Here is a 19,213-nt window from a genome sequence, read left to right on the forward strand (position 1 = left end):
ATGTAACCTTTGACCTGCTACTTTATAAAAACACCTGACTTCTCAGCACTGTATTTCCTTGCAGAAGTGGCACTCAGCAACGTATTTGCTGGTTATTGAATCCAGTATAGTGAAAATTGTGTATATGCAAACAGCCGATTATAATGTAATCTGATTATGTAATATTTGATTATGAATGTCACGGTATTTTTTTTGTTTTGTTGCGAAAAGCATCTCATCCACGCTTCTTCTTTTGAGCTTTACCAGAATTCTAATATTCTCACGATACCTTGGCATACCCCCAGGCTTTTAAACAGACAACAATGCAGATACGACCCCAATTCTCAATACTGAGGTCAATCATAGAAACGTACATGCTCGCATGTTTTAACATGAACTTTTTTTTCTGAAATAATTAATACACACAACATGTAGTATGCGATGAATTGAATTAAAATATTACCAATAGAAAGTACTATCAAGGTCAATATACTCTGAATATCGATTACTGAATTGAAGGGGGCACACTAACTTGACTGAGCAAAAGCAGTCATTATAACTTGGTTAATTTATAGCTTAATTGAACAGAATCAATAACCCAAGTATAGGTATTAAAAGAAATGTGTGTCCTCGGGGTAGTACACATACTGTTCAAACTCACTCCTAATTGGCCATCTATTTCCTGTGAATTTTCGCAACTTATACAATTACACATTCACCGCTAACAGCATGACACTGGCATCATCAGACCCATTTCACTGCAACAACAGAGACACTGGGGTAACAATTCGTCTTATTGTGGTTACACAGCACCAGTCCTTGGTAGAATACTCATACACATTATTCACATACCTTACTACTTAGTGGCCTATTTCACTTAACTTTTTGCCCTTGCCTGGTTTAGTAGATTATATTTCTGCCATTGCAAACTCTAATAACTCTAATGTGACATTTCACTTTTCGCAGCCTTTCAAGGGCGGATGTATTACACACGTGGATATTTCTAAAGTGCATTTCATTTTCACCCTTCACAGGTTTTGACCCCTTTCTATGGTGGCATGAAAGCGTCTTCATTCATGCACCTATGTTTACGTACTGTTTTATGCTGCAGTGATCGGCAAACACACAAGTACAACAGATGCCAGTGATATACACTCCCTCAAGGATTCTGATGTACAGTACAGTCTTCAGAAATTTCATGAAACCACAAATTTTAAGAACAATCTTAACTGTAAATTTCCACAAGTTTTGAAACTGCACATAAAAGAAAATGGCTCGCTGAACTTGTTTGTCATGGGATTTGATATTATTATTCCCTTTAATCATTAATGCTACTGCATTAACGTTAAATGCTACAATATGGAGACTATTCTGAATACAAATTGGACAAGCTCTGAACACCAAAAAAAAAATCGATGGCTTTAAATTCTACTTCAGATATGCGTTAAACACAACTAAGCTAGGTAGAAAAGTACATAATACTTGATGTTAGAAGTTCGCTAGGACGCAGTAGCAACAGATGTAAAATAAGTTATTTAACAAATTCTGAAGGGAAAAGCTGTAAAGGAAATAAATCAATAGTCTAGTGTTCATGGAAGACTAACCTAAATGGGAAATGATTAACACTGAATTTTGATTTTGACAAGATTTGAGATACGGTCATCTCTAGATCACAACGATGCTGAAAACTCAATAACATATAAACCAATCAGATATGCTCAAAAATGTTCAGTTATTGGAAAAAAAGCTTTTGAATACCACAACATTTGGTACATGTATATAACATACATTATTAAAACGTTTTTTTTTGCCTATTTTTTAATTTCCTGCCATTGGTTTATCAAATCTGAATATTTCAAATACTAAATGTTAGGTTAGAGGTGTACTTTCATAACATGAAAATGCCATTATTTTAAAATTTACATGTGTTTTTTCGAGTCATAACACCAGTTGAGAGTACCCACCCAATATTCAAATCAACAGATGATAACAAGAATTTCACTTTTCAGGACAACCATTAATCAGCAATAAAGGCATGGGGGGGATGGGGGTAATAAGGTTTATTGGATATTTAGAACTAAAGACTACTACATTTTATATTAAAACTGTGTGTGGGTTAATAAGGTTTGTATTTTATCAACTATCACAATGCCAAAAATACTGTGTCGATTAATACAGTTTAGATTATATTAACTATTTATTATGACAAACCTTACATTTTAGTTCACTTTTTAAAACAAACATTCAGTAATTAGTGCTTGAGAGACTCATGTAGCCTTGAAAATAGATGGGCTAATGGATCAGGAGTCTTAACAGCTTTCACACAAGGAAAGACAAAACACAAGAGACTAGTAAATCATCAATACAGTGGCATGTCAAACACCTCACAGACCAACCAATGGGGACAGCAAAAATTAAAAGTCTGATGTAAAACTCAAAAGAGTGAAGATGTAATAAAGATATAGCTAACGGCACGACTAACATGATGCGTCAGTCACGACACAGGTCGCTATTAGACAGACAGGAAGACACATTTATCACCGAGCATTAATTTGATTAAACTAGTTAGGCAATTTGCATATTGATGACTCAAGATCACTATGAAAGAAAGAGAACGTTTTTTTTTTGTAAGACGTGAATCAACCAGAGCACACAATCACTTCTGATATCCCAATAGCTAACGCACATCAGACCAAGTTTTATTTTCTGCCAACTCATCGATTGCACGATATCAATTGCATTTCTCTATAGAACGAAAAGCCATAAACCTGAAGTGCCACTAGAGAGAACACAAACACTGGCTTTACCAACATTAATTTATGAAGCATGTAGGTTTCTCACATACCATCCCATGTTGTTAATTATTATATTTATAGAAAGGATAAACATTCCCAACCATTATGCACACATCAATGGCCTTCTGTTTGCTCACATACATTTCTTTAAAAAATATATTTACATTTAAAATAAATAGCAAACAAGGCAATTGATTTCAGTCAATATCTATATTAATGTTAGCAGTTTTTGTTATGGCGTGAAATATGCTAAAAACTCGTTAAAATACTTTCAAGAAATAAATAAATGAATTTCAAGAATAAAATAACAATTCTTTGAAATGCTATTATCAATTTGAAATAATAATGTAATTTCATCAGGGAAATTAATGAGTATTAATAATAATAGTTGCAGTGTTATGTAATCAAAATCAATGTCAATCAGTTTGAAGAGTCAATATATAAATGGTACCAATGCTGGTTGGAATTTGAATACAGAGAACAAGATACTGTACCAGCACTATTAACTGACTACTCAGAAGGAATTGCCATAAAGGATCATAGAGGATTTTGAAATCTTGGGTGTCGATAGCGCCTCATTTAGGTTGTATTATTCCTACTGGTAATGTGGCTTCTAATTGTTTTCAATAAGAAGGTCAAAGTTCAAGAATCACATCTAAGAACTACATGCCTATGCCATTATAATTATTAAAGGCATTACTGAACAGAAACCTGACCTTCTTAAACTCCCATTACTATAACGATGACATAAATTTTATAGTGACTTTCATCTTCTCATTGGTTTCCACTAATATTATTCTTTATTTCAAAGAGCAGTATGGGGCATGGGAGGAGGTAGGATTACATATTAAGAGCATACTAATTAAAGACTAAATGGTTGTGCGCATGAAGTGATCTCATTTCCAAAATGCACATGTATCTTCTGTTGAATTGGCAACATCTTTATAAGAATAAAGGTTAAATGAAATAACATGAACGCTCAAAAGGGACGATTGATGATGGTTCAAATCCTAATCTCATTTATTTAGCAGCACTGTATACGAACAGAAATATGTGTGCTAGCCACAATATAAATTATTCTCTAGTTAATTATTTAAATGATGGGAATCACAGATATAAATTGATGGGAAATATTGATGGGTAGTGATGACCTACTTCAATGAAAAGCCATATAATATACATCGATAAATTATTCATTTGTCCTTAATATTTTTTCAATCTCAGATTATGTAACATTATAATGCATTTTTTTATTTACTGTTGGTCGTGATTTACTGTGCGCAAAGCATTTCGTGAGTTATTACAGTTTATTTCCCCAAACCAAGTTGTGGGTAAACATTCCATCATACATCACGTAACCAGGCCAAGTGACAGACAAACTATAGACAAGGTAATGATTTGTATAATGATTGGTTTAACATAACAAAGGGTCTTGAACAAACTAGCATCCTGATATGCCACTTTGTTTGAGTTCCACTCCACTTAAATTGCTCAGTTTGTCACTTTCTGGGTGACAGTCAACCACTTTTTCAGAGAATAATAGTCCTAGTAGATCAAATACTTGTGTGTATATATATATATATAAAGTATGACTGGAAAAGCATATATAAAAAAATGATGCCTCAGATTTGTTTTGTGCGCCTCTCATTTTGAGTTATGGTCGCAAGATGACAGACCCATCCATGAAATTCAGGCTGTCAGGTGTGACAGACTAAATCATCAGAACTAAGAATTCTAAGATCAAGTTTTAAAGATTATTATCTTGTGGGGTAACAACGAAATAATCAAAAACAACCACAGTCCCTCTATCCCCGGTCTGGAAACGACTAGCGCTCTTTTGTCTCAAACCGCGGTGCGAGTAAACAAATAGTTCACAGCCGGGCCGAGGGAGTCAGGAAGTCAGACAGATTACAATACCGTCAAAATATTCATTAAAATCGGAAAATTTACCGTCATGCAAAGCGATACCTCATTGTATGACTTCAAATTCGGGCAACCACAAACACATGTAAACAAAATTATCACTACGAAATTTGGGTTTTTTGAACCCTGATACGCATCACAACCAGCCCACCAACTCATAAACATCCAGTTCCTGCAATGCAAAGATTAATATCGGGAATTATGTTCATTTTCTCGTTTTAATAGGGAAAAAACCTTGCGCGCCAACATGCTGACATCGCTAAACAAACCTTGTCAAAATGGCGTCGTTTATGTTAACGTAGCCGATCGGAAAAACCTGCGATATTTCTGATTCTTGGGGTTCATAACAGTTCAAGTCAACTATACAACAACTAATGACTTTATTTTATGCAAAAGTATACAACAATGCTTCAATGTTTGTATATAAATGATTTTTTTTAGCACAGAATTGAGTACATTGTCATTTCAAAACGTCGCCATTTGCATTTACGATCTAAAAAGCATCCATAAAAGTCGCTCAATTTAACATTAATAAAATGCGGTATGACAAATAACAAATCAGCCCACCAATTTTTAATGATATGTTTCGATCATAAAATGTCAAAATCGAAGACAAATATTGGTTTCGCTTTCATTTCAATCACCCCAAAATCAAAAACGACAAATATCTGGGTATAAAGGTATGAAAATTTGTTGCGAAAATGTGTCGCTGCTGGTAAAATAGATGAATCAAAGAACTACTCGCCGGCTAAAATATGACCTTATACAGATATCCTGATTAAAAAATTATGTGAAAAAGCACAAATTCCGGAATAAACAATTAAGTTGTAAAAAAAATACATAACACTGACGATATCAAAAATAGTGGCCGGCTGCGTACTGATCACGTGACAATGTTTTGCACATGCCCGCAATGCGCCTTTGCCAGGGTAGGAGGCCAATTCACACCTAATACAATGACCATTTCTAGACCGGGGATAGAGGGACTGTGAAACAACCAATCCCACAAAAGAAGAACTAATAGAGGTGCACAAAAAAAGTTCAAGATTGTATTCTCCTAGGTTTCTAAAAATATATACCGGTATTTTGTCATAGTAACATGTTTAGTAACTGGAGGAGAATGCCCTACTAGCAATTACACTATTTCTCTTCTTTTTTTTCCTATTGTCACCTGAAGTTATATGGACAAATGGTATTGTGGTAACACTACTCAAACACACACACACACTGCACACAGTTAGTTTAGGTACAATAACCAATAATATAGAATATATGTATGAGTGTCTATGGAAATTGTAAACAATATAAATGAAGCTGAAAACAGAGGTCATTTTATTTTAATCACAAGTTAACAAGCTGGAATTGTCAGCCAATTAGTTGTTGTGTGTGTCTCACAAGTATTTATATCCTCAATACAGACCTGATGCTGAGTTCAATACAATGCAGCATCATCTCTAGTTAGACAAGGCTCATGGATGAGAGAAACCTGACATGGGCACACTCACTGTAGCGGGTGAGTGTACCCTGATAGCCAACCTGTTTCGCCCAAGGCGGGTGACAACTCAGTTTAAATTCCAATAAACAAGTGACAGTTGCGATCCCCTGCAATATTTTAAATGGGTAGGTACACTAGTCGTAACCCAAAACGTGTACGCAAACCTCGTGGTATGCCGCTGATGATGTTGATACACAGTAGAACGGTACACAGCTGTGTAGGCAACTCAACAACTCGGTCGAGGAGAGATCAATAGGGACTCTATAACATGAATACTGTTTTTTTAAATCACACCTGTGACTATACAAATTGACAACCAGAATAAGCAAGGACTCGTAGGGCAATCATGCATAACCGAAACGGTTCATCCTTTCACGACGCGTCGATTTTTAAAACACAAAACAGGTAAATGTAAACAAAATATTCATGGGTTAGCACATTGTAGCGATATGGCAATGCTGATTTTTTGTGAAATCGTGTTAACTTACCAAGCAAGGCCTGGAACAAACGGCTCTTGAATATACGAATAACACGCTCGATGGCAGCTCGTAATGGTCGGTCCCCCGGCTTCGTAAGTTTGCTGTGGTAATCCTCGAGCAGCTCGAGGGCCCGATGGGCATCTGCTGGGGAAAAGACACAAAATTGCGTCACTGTTGGAAAAAAAACGAATTATACAAGGTAAGAACATACAAGGCGTGAAGGGAACATAAACACAATGGAGTGAGGATATGGACAGCACAAAAACCTATCACTGGTTTCCTCACCTTGCTTGCGAACAGGCATTTGTTGAATGGAATAAACGAAAGACTCCAGTTTTGTAGCGTATACAGTCACACCCTCGTTAAAAATTAGCTGCGCGTCCGTGGAGACACAGCAAATGCAAATAATATAGCAAACTATGTTAGACGCTGCGAACCCCTCGATGCGTTGCACAATGACAACGGCGAATGATCTCCAACAGTCGAAGTAAATTGGATTTTCGTACGGAACTTGAAAGTTACTACTATCCAAGATGGCGTCCTAGGACAGTGATGCTTTGGTCATGTGACCTGACTGACCTTTAGCAGAGGGGAGATACTAAAAACAACTATAATTTCAAAATGAATTATACGAGTTTATACTGATTTTGATATATTACAGTCTCAATCTAGTGCGATAAATCAACGGTCTCCGAACACGATAACATTGCTCGATATTTCAAATTTTAAATTAAACTCATTTGACCTGGTATTGCTCATGCGCACATGTCACTCATAGAAAGAACGCGCATGGTGCAGTAGCCCGTCAATTTCATTGCAATGCCCGGTGAAGGTCGAAATTATTGCTACTGGTTGCTGAATCGCCCTGGAGATCTGTATCGATAGAAGATTCGGTTATCCAATGATCACTTGCCTGGAAAAATATAACATTCGTTGGATACAAACATCGTTGCCGTATGTACTGCATTCATATCTGCTTTGGTTGATGGCTATACGACTTTGTGACAATCGACGACACTGTGTCCCATTTCAAATGATTGTTAGATGCACGCACTTCTTAACTATATGATCTATAATTATATTCCTACAACAAGTCATGCAGACCACGTTATCTAGCTCATTTGAATTTTTAATTATATATATCAATGTCATGAATGGCAATGTGACCAAACCCCAGTGCATTATGGGTAATAATATTAATGCTATCATTGCCCAATTAGATAACATTAACAATTCTGTTACCGGTAATATATAACAAAAATAATTTATTATTTCATGAAAATGATTTTTTTAAGATTGTCAACAGAAAGTGAGGTAATATAGCTGCAATATAAGTTGTAGCAAAATATATTTTCTCCCCAGATAGATGTGTACCTGGATATGATAGAGATCTATTTTGTGAGCTCAGATAAAAGAATGGCATAGTACTTAATAAATTAACACTTTCGGGTGACAAAAGCAACCTTTCACTGTATAAACATGCATCATGGTTTCTGTATTTTTTTTTCAAAAATATTGATAGACTTGTAGACAGTGGAAAATTCTGTTCATCTGGTCAAACAAAGCATTTTTATTTGCTAAAAAAAAAAGAATTCTGCATTAAAACAATAGGGTGTTCAAAGGGTTAAAGTCAGTTCCCTAAAGATAATTTGTTTCCTTGAATAGGATGCAAAATGGATGACCGACAATATGCAGAGTATGATGATGGTAGCAGGGAAGGCGTAAAATATGAATATTTATCAGAAACTGAAGCTCTTCAAGAACAGTGGAAGAAAATAAATGAATTGCCGAATAAGGAAGCGTGAGTAACAGAATCATTTCTAGTTGATTTCCTAATCCCATTGCTTTGATATTTCAGATTCATGATTCAGTTTTCAAATGCCTGAACATTATGGGAAAGTTTAGAGTAATAAGAACACATAGAACAAACAAATGAGACTTATAAAATTGGTGTATTCATCGCTAATGTAAAATTTTTTTCTTCTAGGTGGCCATTTTCATCGGGAATGTTAGCGCTATCCCTCAATGCATCATTGTCTGGTTTGGTAGCAATGTCGTTTTATCGTAGAATGATGCGAGTGACAACGGGTGTAGTGGTGTCGACGTTACCCATGGCGGTTGTCCCATTCATAACTACTGCGGCTATGTGGCATACATTTGTTAATATACCTATACTGCTTGGCAAAATAGATTGTCCAGTATGTGTGCAGATCAGAGGGGCTACTTTAAATCTTGCTGTTGGTAAGAATGTAGCATTATTCCCATGATGCATTTGTTAAAAAATAACTTTAATAAGTTGTGAATGTCAATCAATTTCATATTTTCATATTGATGATTTAATGAGAAGGCTTATAGTCCTAGTAAATCAATTGATTTGTCCATCTTATCCTGCTAGTCGACAACAACTGTACCAATGTCTACCTATGTGCTTGTACATGTATAATGTTTGATTGGCAGCTCCTACATGGATTAAGGTGCCAAGGACAAACCCAGAGTCAGTGCAAAGCTACTTACAAGATTGTGTCCGATTGGCTCCCCAAACCTAGCACCTAACAATCTGACCAATCAGAGAGCAGATTGCTTGTTGACAGTTTTTTTTTGATGTATCAAGTGCACATCAAAACAATTATCACCTGTACTTTTTTAGTGTCCACAGGTGCAAGGTTTCAACTGTGCTTAGTTAGACCCTGAATAGAACATGGGATATTACATTGATTTCTGAATAAAGGTCATATAACAATGTCAAATAACATGGAGCTTGTAGCAAAACGCACTAACTATTAATGCAGACAAAATCTTACGAGAAACAGTGGCCAGAATCTTAGTTTCAAGTTCTCACTTGGCACTAAAGACCTGATATAAATGAAAACAGCTGATATTAGATGCCTTACTGATACTGAATTATTTCATGTGTGCTGCATGTATATTGTGAGTGTGGAGAACACTACATACAGGAATACTGTTATGAACTCTTTGTAATTACAATGATGTTCGGTTTTGATGGAAGCCAAAATGAGGCTAAATTGACTGTTTTTATGGTTTGCACATGTAATTTGTACAGAACAGAATAGAAACTCAACAGTGACATCAAACTCTGGATATTTCACCTGGGCAGAATCTTATTTTTAACATTGTAAATGTTGGCTCTTAGGTTATTTGCAGATTTAATTTACTGTGAAATAATTTATTTTAGCTGGAATTAATTTTCACTGAAAAGACTTTTTGGGTGTTTTGTGTGGAATTTATTTTTACTGATTGTAAAATATGGGAAAAATTGTATATTTGCTGGATTTGATTTTCACTGAATCATTTCTTCAGTGAAAATTGATTCTAAGCGAAAATAAAGTATTTTACAGTAATGTGTTTTATTAATGGAAAAAATACGTTAACATTAAAGAAATTACTGTGTTGCAAAAAATATGCACATTAGTATTCTTTTCACATTAATAATAAAAATCACCCAACCAATGCGAGTGCATGAGGAAATCTTAAATTGCCTTCTAACTTTATCTATAGGTGCTATCTATCCCACACTGTTGGCAGCTCCATTGGTAGCATCAGTCGCTATCAGAAGTAAGACCATGGAACCACCGCACAAGAAAGGTCTGTTGGGAATGTGGAAATGGTACACAAAAATGAACAAACATATGAAAGTTCGTTTTCTGACTATTGCCTTTTATCAAACTGTATTGGGTGGGTATGTGTCGACGAAAGCATACAAGGCGTACAAGAATATGGGATCATTTTTTGAACCAGCCGAGAAGCCTAGATATGACGAAAAGATGTATTAATGAGAGAGAGAAACAAGAAATCATTTTTCCTAGATTTGTTAATTGTAAAATTATAATTTCTCGAACAGAAAGCATTTGGAAAATTGGTGTGAGGGAAAGAAGGATGTGTGTTGACAGTTTGAAGTCTTAAAAGCATGTCAATTTCAAATCCTGGATTTCTTCATCTGCATTTTAGTGAAAGCAGCAGTAATTCCAGTTAGTGTGTTTTCTAATATATGTGTGTCTAGAACTGCCACTTTTTTAAATAAAAGAATGATTTTTTCTCTGAATTATGCTAGTAGTGAGTTCATTGTTTCGCCAGGTATTGTAAGAAACAATATTTAAATGTTAATTTTTGTCTATTGTTACAAAATAAATATTCAAATTTGATAGCATGGCTATGCAAATTTATGCTGTTTACTATTTGCATTGGTAGAATGCTGGTGATAACAATAGTTATGTACTGTGGAATACTTTATTTTCGCTGAAAAGGCTTTTTGGGCGTTTTATATGGAATTTATTTTCACTGATTTCTGATGAGTTTAATGTGAAATGTAGGAAAAAAAGTATATTCGCTGGATTTTATTTTCATGGAATCGTCCCTTCAGCGAAAATAGCGAAAATAAATTCCAAGCGAAAATAAAGTATTCTACAGTAATAGAAAGTGTTCTGGTGCATGTATTATTGTATGTTTATTCAGTACCAAAGGCCATATGTGCAAGACATCAAACAGAAATACAGAAGCAAAACCTTGGAGTTCAGTTAGGGAAATTCAATAAATCATTGCAATTGTAAATCAGTCTCATGTTCTCAATGATGTATCTGCCAAGACTTCTCAGTGTACATATATTATGAGATGACATGTGTACACAATTTATGAACCAAGGGTAAATTAACGAAAAATGCATCAATATATACTGATCACAAGTCATAAATAGGGTGTGCCAGTAGAAAATAAAATTCATCTTCAACACAGGTCAGATTACATAATGTACATTTTTCATTTGGTCACTAATGGTTTCAATGACCAGTCTCGATTAAGATTATGCGCTGAAATTCAAAATTTAGTGAGTCTTAAGTGTATTGATGCCATGATATACTGATCACACATTCTGTGCAGATAACTTGCCCCCATTTCTGGCTGTTTGACAATATGAAATGGAGCACATCAAAAGGGTTAATGACCTGAAGCAGTGAATTGTGTGACAATTAAGGCACCACCTATTGTAGTCACTAATAATTCATTTGCTGCCTGTAGTAGACTGATTTATATGAATAGCTTCTACCACTTTAAACTCTTGTCAGAATTTCCCTACTCATTTATCAGTTATAACAAGTTTATTATGAATCCAAATAAAAAAAAAATATTTTTTATCTGGTAACCCACCCTTGGCCACTTGTGGGTGCTCATTTTCGTTTTCTAGTTTAATTTCAACTGAATATTCTATGGTATTTTTAGCTTTCTCATATTAAAATGTGTGATCAGAGTGGCTATCTGACTTTTTTGGTTTGAAGTGAAATGAATGCAACTTTCGCTGAAAAGTGTGTGTGTGCGTGATGAATCGACGTTCTCGGATAAGTAGATATTTTGGACTGTTAAAATAGAAAATAGATTGTTTACGTGAGAATGTCTTAACAGATGTTTGGTTTGGAAGTATTTTTGTGCAAAGTTTATGGTCTTCCTCCTTTTTATTGGTAGCCTTGTCATTCCCCTTGGAACTATCTTCTAAACTTTGCTATGCGTTGAAGCATTTACAGTTTATGGTTGATTAACCGAGTTAGAGATGCGCCCTCTGTGTTGGAATTTAGAAAATGTGCGTGAGTTTATTTCTGAGTATGAAAGCGTTGCCCCTCGCACACCTCCGTTACGGTATTTTATGAGATCGAACAATTTTAAATTGGATATTGAGTTCTATTAATATACCATTATTATGTCATATGAATGCAAGTATAACGTACATAAATACAATTCCCTCTTTGTACCTTTGCAGAAAACCTACCACTGACTGTAAGCACCATTATAATTCTAAAATCTATTTTAGAATACTCCCCTAAAGTAAAGTGGCCTATATTACAACAATGGAAACTATTTTTGATCGTGGAACTACAAACGGTTGGTTTGATTCAGTGCTTCAATATTTCTCGATTTGTGGCCAAACCAACTGATTTTTAGCATTTCTCATATAACATTAATATATGGGAAATGTTCGGCATATACCACAAAGTTAGAACCCAACTTCAAGTGACATCTTGATAAGGACAGTTTTTTTTTCAGTTCCGCCAAATTCTCCACAGTTAACGTTTCAAGTTGGAATGTTTTTGCACGTGATGCACGCCTCTGGTACGTTGAGGGCGTGACACGAGCGTGTGGTTTTCCTTCCCCTCCCCCCCATAGGATCAAATAAATCGTTAGAATTTCATAGTGTCTATGTCGTGAACAGCGAATGTTTTAGTAGTAATATGAAGTGAGATATGTACACCATTGTTAAAATAAGGTATTATTTCCAACTGATAAATTAGAAAGTAATGGCCCCTCCATATCTTCTTTAATCAGATCGAATCAAATGAAAATGGTTTTCCTTGTGCTCAACTTTCTGTTCGAAGAGACAAAAAATTATTGGTAAAACACAATATATACTGTGACGCCAAGAATGGTCTGCTTCCTTTAATATACATGTATCACACCATCGGAACGGCATTTGCGTGGTCGGAACGAAGCTCTGCACCTGGAACATATATTTCTAAAGCTTTGCGCAGTTTTGTATTTTGTAGTTGTCTCTTTCTGAATATTGTCGTTTCAACCCTGGTGTTCACTTGGGCACAATTATGGGATAGGGATTAACGTTGGTTGTCACAAATCTTTACATTGGGGTTATTTTCACCCTTACGTTCGTGAACGTAAACTGACACCCGTTTTTGCAAACATCGTTATGTAGAAGATACTCTTTTTGCAGACATACGTTCAAGAAGTGTTTTGTAAAACCCTTAGGAAGAAAACCATGGGGATTCACAGTTGTTTGTTTGTTTTTTTCGGGGAAAACAATAAATTCCACCAAGTTATAGCCCATAAATGCGTTTATTGATGTGAAATTTCACTAAATCTGAAATCGCGTAACATGCCGAGTCAAAACTCCCGGTCCCTATTTACGCTTTGCAGATTAAGGTTGCGTCTAAGGTTTTACCCGGGAGGGAGGGAGGGAGTGGTGGGTGTTTGCGAGTGAAACGACTGCGTTTGACGTCTTGATTATGCCCAGACATATGGCAGCGGAATGATATGCAGACTCCAGTGCGTGATTAAACTATGCAAGGCATGTGTCGATGGCATTTATCTGAGTACTGATCTCAAATACTGCGGTACCATCTAATCGACTTTTGATTAAAGTTATTAATTCCAGAATACACTCAGGCCACGAAGACCTTCTGTAGCCAAACATCGGTTCTGTTTGATAATGGTGCTAATCAGTTCTTATAGACAACAACAATGACACAATTCAGTATTTATACTGTTCCAATAGTAAAATGTATCATATTTGTGATCCACGAGGCTCAGGAATGAAAAAATGTATATATTAATATAATGGCTTCTCGTGTTCTTGAAAATAAGACAAAAGAATAGTATTTGAAAAAAGGATGACCGCTCCACTAGAAGCTTGTTAGAAACCATGCATATATTTGGCACAGATTTATCATTAATTATGTATGACTATTTTACAGTACTTAATGTATATGAGTTATCATTCTAATCATGTACGCTTTCATCTAGAGAGAAAGTGTGCTTTATCTTACTGATCAGTATGCATTAATTATTGTATTGCATTTACTTTCGTTGAGTTGGGAGAGAGGTAAGAACGGCATTGAAAATCAGTAAGACTAAATGACGCACAACGATGAATGTATTAGAAAAATTAAACAGAATTCGTATACAATATTTATGACAATTGGGCAATGCCAGGAAAGTCTTATTATATAAATTTACATCGCTCTGTCAAAATAGATTAGCGCAGTAGAATGCAAATTACCTCGCACCATCAGCAGCATGAATCATATAATAACGATATTTCAAGGTTTCAACTAATGATGAAGGCTAGCAAGAACGAATAAGTCGAAAACAGTTAAAAAAAAAACCATTTCGCTATCGCGTGGAAGATGCCAGTACAAGAAATGACATATGATCTTGGAATGATGTCGACGCCTGATGCAGGAGGTACACACATAAGTCACGTGATTTATGGAGTTCGGAAAGGCGCGTGACAAAGTAAGACACGACTCAGTCCAAGTACTAGAAAAGATGGAAAAGATATCATAGTTTTACGAAATGTATATTAGGATCAGACAACAGGAATGCGAATAGATGGGACGACTGATGCGTGTACTATATTGAAATGAGGGGTAAGACCAAGCAGATGCGTTTTCTTCACACTTGTTACTATAACAACGAGTATAGATATTGAGAAAAATAGAGAGCATATGCTACGGCTTGTAGTGAAGGATGTAGTTTAAAGCTCCGCGTACTACAGTTCCAGGCTACATTTATCGTCACGGTGCCGTGGTAGCGTGGGGTCGTCAGAGTATATTCACAAATGTTCTGTGTGGATAAATTAAAACCACGTTAAATCCACCTGAAAATAAATTTGTTTATTATTTTGACATGTTAAGGTAGAGATGCAGGTTCGTGGGCACTTGGGAGTGAATTTTTTTTTTTTTGCTTTTTATTATCCAAAAAGTCTTGGCTATAGACTGTTGAAATTTTGTAGAATTGTGAATAGTGGAACATACTAAAAAAAAAATTTAAAATATAGATAACAAGTGCAAAATTATCTCTTTTGAATGCTTAGTAAGATTTACCAAGGCTGTACATAAATAATAAAAAAAAACATGGTGAAAAAATGACGGGATCTCCATATTATGCACTGTATTTAACTTTTTACAAAACGATAATACATTCAAATTTGAAACTGTAACAGCCATTTTAATTATGAGCATTATCAAACTTCTTACTGAGTGAATTGTTATTCAAATTAGCAATTATCTCAGCTTCTTTTTAGTGCACATTCCAGAACTTTAAAAAAAATAGCTCGTAGACGCTTTGACCTTTTGTTTAGAATTTTTCACAAATGATTGACGATGTGTTTATCTTCAAAACGCCGTCGGGCATCGTTTTTGGTTGAACAGTGTTACAACAATCGTACAGACAACTAGCCTGGGTGTTAATTTATGCATAAACTTGAAGTGGTGAAATTGGAGCTGCTGCCCTGCAAAATTGACAACTGGTAGACATTTTTCAAGACGGCGCTTTCTTCATAGTAAACAGATGTACCCATAAACCAATTTTGACAGGAAACAGAAGCATGGTTTAGAAGCTAATTTTTTTTAAATTACTTTTGACCAAAAAAGCCCATTTTTGTGCATATTTCAAACTACAGTGTCCATAAAAATAAAATACTAACAAAACTTTAAAATTCATACAATAAGCTTTCCGAAAATATATAGCTTTGTGGACAAAGGAGGTCATCTTGGTTTCCTAATTAACTAATTAAAATACCTGTCAGGTAAACTGCATCTCTACCTTAATTTCTCCGTGTCAACGCCAAACCATACTATGTATTGCACATTTCTATATAATAAGTTGATTATCTGACAATATTGTCATTCTCTTAGACTTGCTTGCAGTCTGTTGCGATTCCGGTGACAAACTTTTGAAAAATAAATATAAATTGAGTTCACAATTTATATTTATTTTACAAGAATTTTTCATCAGAATCGTAACAGAATGCAAGCAAGTCTATCATTGTCTGAAATCACCACCATTCCTTCTAGGGAATGTATGTTACGCATTATACCCATGTATTAAACTGAAATATTTAGTCACTAGACTTAACGTAAATAGGTCGTCTTTGGACATTGCGCTTCATGCTATATGCGTGATGACATCACAATAAAGAACCTGGTTTATGGTTTCCCCTCAACACCGCTCCCTTCGTTGTGACCTTGTATAGATTTGCGTTATGTTCTACATAACTGGTTTTGTCTTGGTCACCTCGTCGAATACGATGTGTGTATAAATGAAATGGGTTCATCATTAACGTGCAGTGATGACAGGCACTTGCACAACACAAGGAACCGACAGTTTTTATCGTGGTGTCCAGGGCATGCCCCCTTAAAAATTTTGAAATCTAGACCCTCTGAGACGCTATTTCCTGCATTTTGAGGGCTTAGTCTTTTCCACGAAACGAAACGAAATGAAACAAAATAAAACGAAACGAAACGAAACCCTAACCCTAACCCTAACCTTAGATTTTGAACGACCTCAAACATCGTCACGTCCGTATTTCACAGTGTGAAATTTTCTCAGATATTATTGGGCCAATGAAAAAAAATGCGAGTTAACCCTAGGGTTAGGGTTTGGGTTTGGGTTTCGTTTCGTTTCGTTTCGTTTCGTGGAAAAGACTAAGCCCATTTTGAGAGACAAATTTTGCTGACACAAAGGAGTTCAGTTTGATTTTGGAGGGGCGTTGCCCCCGAATTTTTTTCGAGGGGCAAATAATATGTCATGGTACTGGCCCAATTGATAACGTGTTAGTGGTGATTGTGCATAAGTTTTACCATCGCTAATTCAAGAATGTGACTAGGCCGCAGACCAAATTAGTTATCTACAATTGTTCTAGTAATATTATCAGATGGACTGTTGCTCGAAAGTTAACAGATAAGTTACTACACGGGTTTAATACATGTATCATGAGAGATTGTCGAAAAAGAAGAAGCGCATTCCAGTTTCAAAATCAGTGTACCTGCAGGCTGCACGACTCCATCATAGTATAGGCCGTCCTGTGCATAACATACGCTCATATTACAGCTTGGCAGTCGTTGCGTCACGTCGTGGTTCACTATGGGTCCCATGCAACGTATACAACGCATGTAAAATGAATTGTTTGTTTGTTTTCAGGAAATTCAAACGCGCACATACTCTCATACATATTAATGTATGTGTGTGTGTGTGTGTGTGCTCGAGTTTCCTGCCACAAAGATGTCGCACCGCGCCGTGCTCGATGTGGGACCCCTATATAACGCGTGGAAAACGCATTGTTTGTTTACACGCATTCAAATATGCGCTGCATAATTTATAAATAAATTTTCCAAGACAATTGACAATAAAATTGACTGTAATGTTATATTAGTATTACAAACATGCTTTGCTTTGCTTTGCTTTAGCAATTTAACGATGTCTTTATCGATGTATTTAATTGGATGTGGAATATGCTTCACCCTGAGCGCCCAGGAAACATAATTTATTATATGGACATCAATCCATTATCTACAATAGAACATAGACGTACTGCTCCGTTAAGAGAGTATAAGGCGGCCACAAATATTGTCTAAACCGCCTAGATTTAAATTTTCTAAAAAAAAAACTTATTTTAAGGCTGAGAAAAAAATATCTCGCTCTGTTTCTCGTTTCCGCGCGCATCATTTTGAACTATGCGCCTCGGACGTTTTTTTTTCCTTCTAAAGCATTCCAAAATGCGCTTGTACTCGCACTTGTCTCAAATTGTCTGGCCTAATTGACACTCATATCGACAAATATTGGATTACAGGCATAAGCATGGGGGCTTACTATTACGTTATCAGTTGTTGGTAGTTAGATTAGTTTACTATCAATGCATATCGCCCGGGGGTTGTTACTGTCCATGTTACATAGATCATGGATGTACTATGTTCTTAGTACATCCATGCATAGATGCATGAACCGTGTCATGCATGCAAACTATATGTCTCGACAAAGACAAAACACTTGTACATATTTAGGAATTTATCCAATAAGACCAGTGAACTTTGACCTACGGGTATAAACACGATCACTGAGATATGTAAACGCGTTGTAATGCTGTCATCTCATTACTAGTATTATATGTGTTTCATCATTATATCGATAACGGTAAATGTTTTGATAATACGGTTGCATTAAAAACAGAACAGAAAGTGTAGGCCAGGGAGATTCAGAAATATGTATAGTATATATAAAACGGTGTTAAGTCGTGTGATGAATATGAGACTTGTACCTGTTGCGTGCGCAAGGAGGTTCGACAAATGAAGAAACACGTTAAGATTCGACCCCTCGAAAATGACTTCATGCGTATACATTGACATCACGCGTTTGATCAATTTCACATTTCCATTGGAGAACAAGTGCTAATAATTTTCAAGCCGTAGTAGATGGCGATGCCGGTTTGTCATCGATACGATTATAACGCCATAGGCACATCATTTTTTTCTCGTTTCGATTAACTCAAATATTGTGATGTTGGTTTACACCCACCTCAACACTATTAATCTCGGTAACAAGCAAATATTTGAACTCGACTCTATCTTAATTCAACAATTCAATTTGTTGTCAACGTAGTGACGAATTTTCCTACGATATAATGAATGATACCCTTCGGGTTTGTTACACCCACGCGCAAATACAATTTACGGAGTTTAGGAACCCATCGAAATTAAATTCAAAGACTGATCTGATTATCTTGCTGTACACCGACCATGGAGCTAGCTCCATGCACCGACCTACTAACCCCGCGGTGCGCCTCTTTACACTGCAAACCCGTGTCACACCTCGCTATGTGTATGTTTCTTCTGCCAGAGCAAATAAACACCACGTATTTTGCAGACGGTCGCTCACAGCGCCGCTACAGGCGGAACCTAGTTTCTCATCGTGTTTACCTATCCATGGTCGGGATCAGTCTATGTGACTGGTGAAATACCAATATAGGGCGGATA

General features: G+C 35.9%; 2 protein-coding genes across 2 annotated transcripts in view; one reads left to right on the top strand and one right to left on the bottom strand.

Annotated features, from left to right (window-relative positions):
- LOC100329000 (synapse-associated protein 97) overlaps positions 1-7,200 on the bottom strand; it is a 125,419-nt gene extending 118,219 nt beyond the window's left edge. Inside the window, exons 1-2 of the mRNA XM_085498703.1 lie at positions 6,957-7,200; positions 6,681-6,812 (exon numbers count right to left, since the gene is read on the bottom strand). Of these exons, the coding sequence (XP_085354829.1) occupies positions 6,681-6,812; positions 6,957-6,975 (151 nt within the window). The 5' untranslated portion in view covers positions 6,976-7,200. The remainder of the gene's footprint in view (positions 1-6,680; positions 6,813-6,956) is intronic.
- A 245-nt stretch (positions 7,201-7,445) lies between these two features.
- LOC100374805 (transmembrane protein 126A-like) lies at positions 7,446-10,848 on the top strand. Its single transcript, XM_006825328.2, has 4 exons — positions 7,446-7,625; positions 8,337-8,472; positions 8,659-8,912; positions 10,188-10,848. Exons 2-4 carry the CDS (start codon positions 8,345-8,347, stop codon positions 10,460-10,462), a joined length of 657 nt encoding a protein of 218 aa, XP_006825391.1. The 5' UTR covers positions 7,446-7,625; positions 8,337-8,344; the 3' UTR covers positions 10,463-10,848.
- The last annotated feature ends 8,365 nt before the right edge of the window (positions 10,849-19,213 follow it).

Source organism: Saccoglossus kowalevskii, chromosome 1 (assembly GCF_978046115.1).
Source record: "Saccoglossus kowalevskii chromosome 1, keSacKowa6.1, whole genome shotgun sequence".
NCBI lineage: Eukaryota > Metazoa > Hemichordata > Enteropneusta > Harrimaniidae > Saccoglossus > Saccoglossus kowalevskii.

Coding starts and splice junctions, on each gene's coding strand:
- LOC100374805 (XM_006825328.2), top strand. CDS start 8,345: ATGGATGACCGACAATATGCAGAGTATGATGATGGTAGCAGGGAAGGC. Junction 8,473..8,658: donor GAATTGCCGAATAAGGAAGC/GTGAGTAACAGA, acceptor TTTTTCTTCTAG/GTGGCCATTTTCATCGGGAA. Junction 8,913..10,187: donor TACTTTAAATCTTGCTGTTG/GTAAGAATGTAG, acceptor CTTTATCTATAG/GTGCTATCTATCCCACACTG.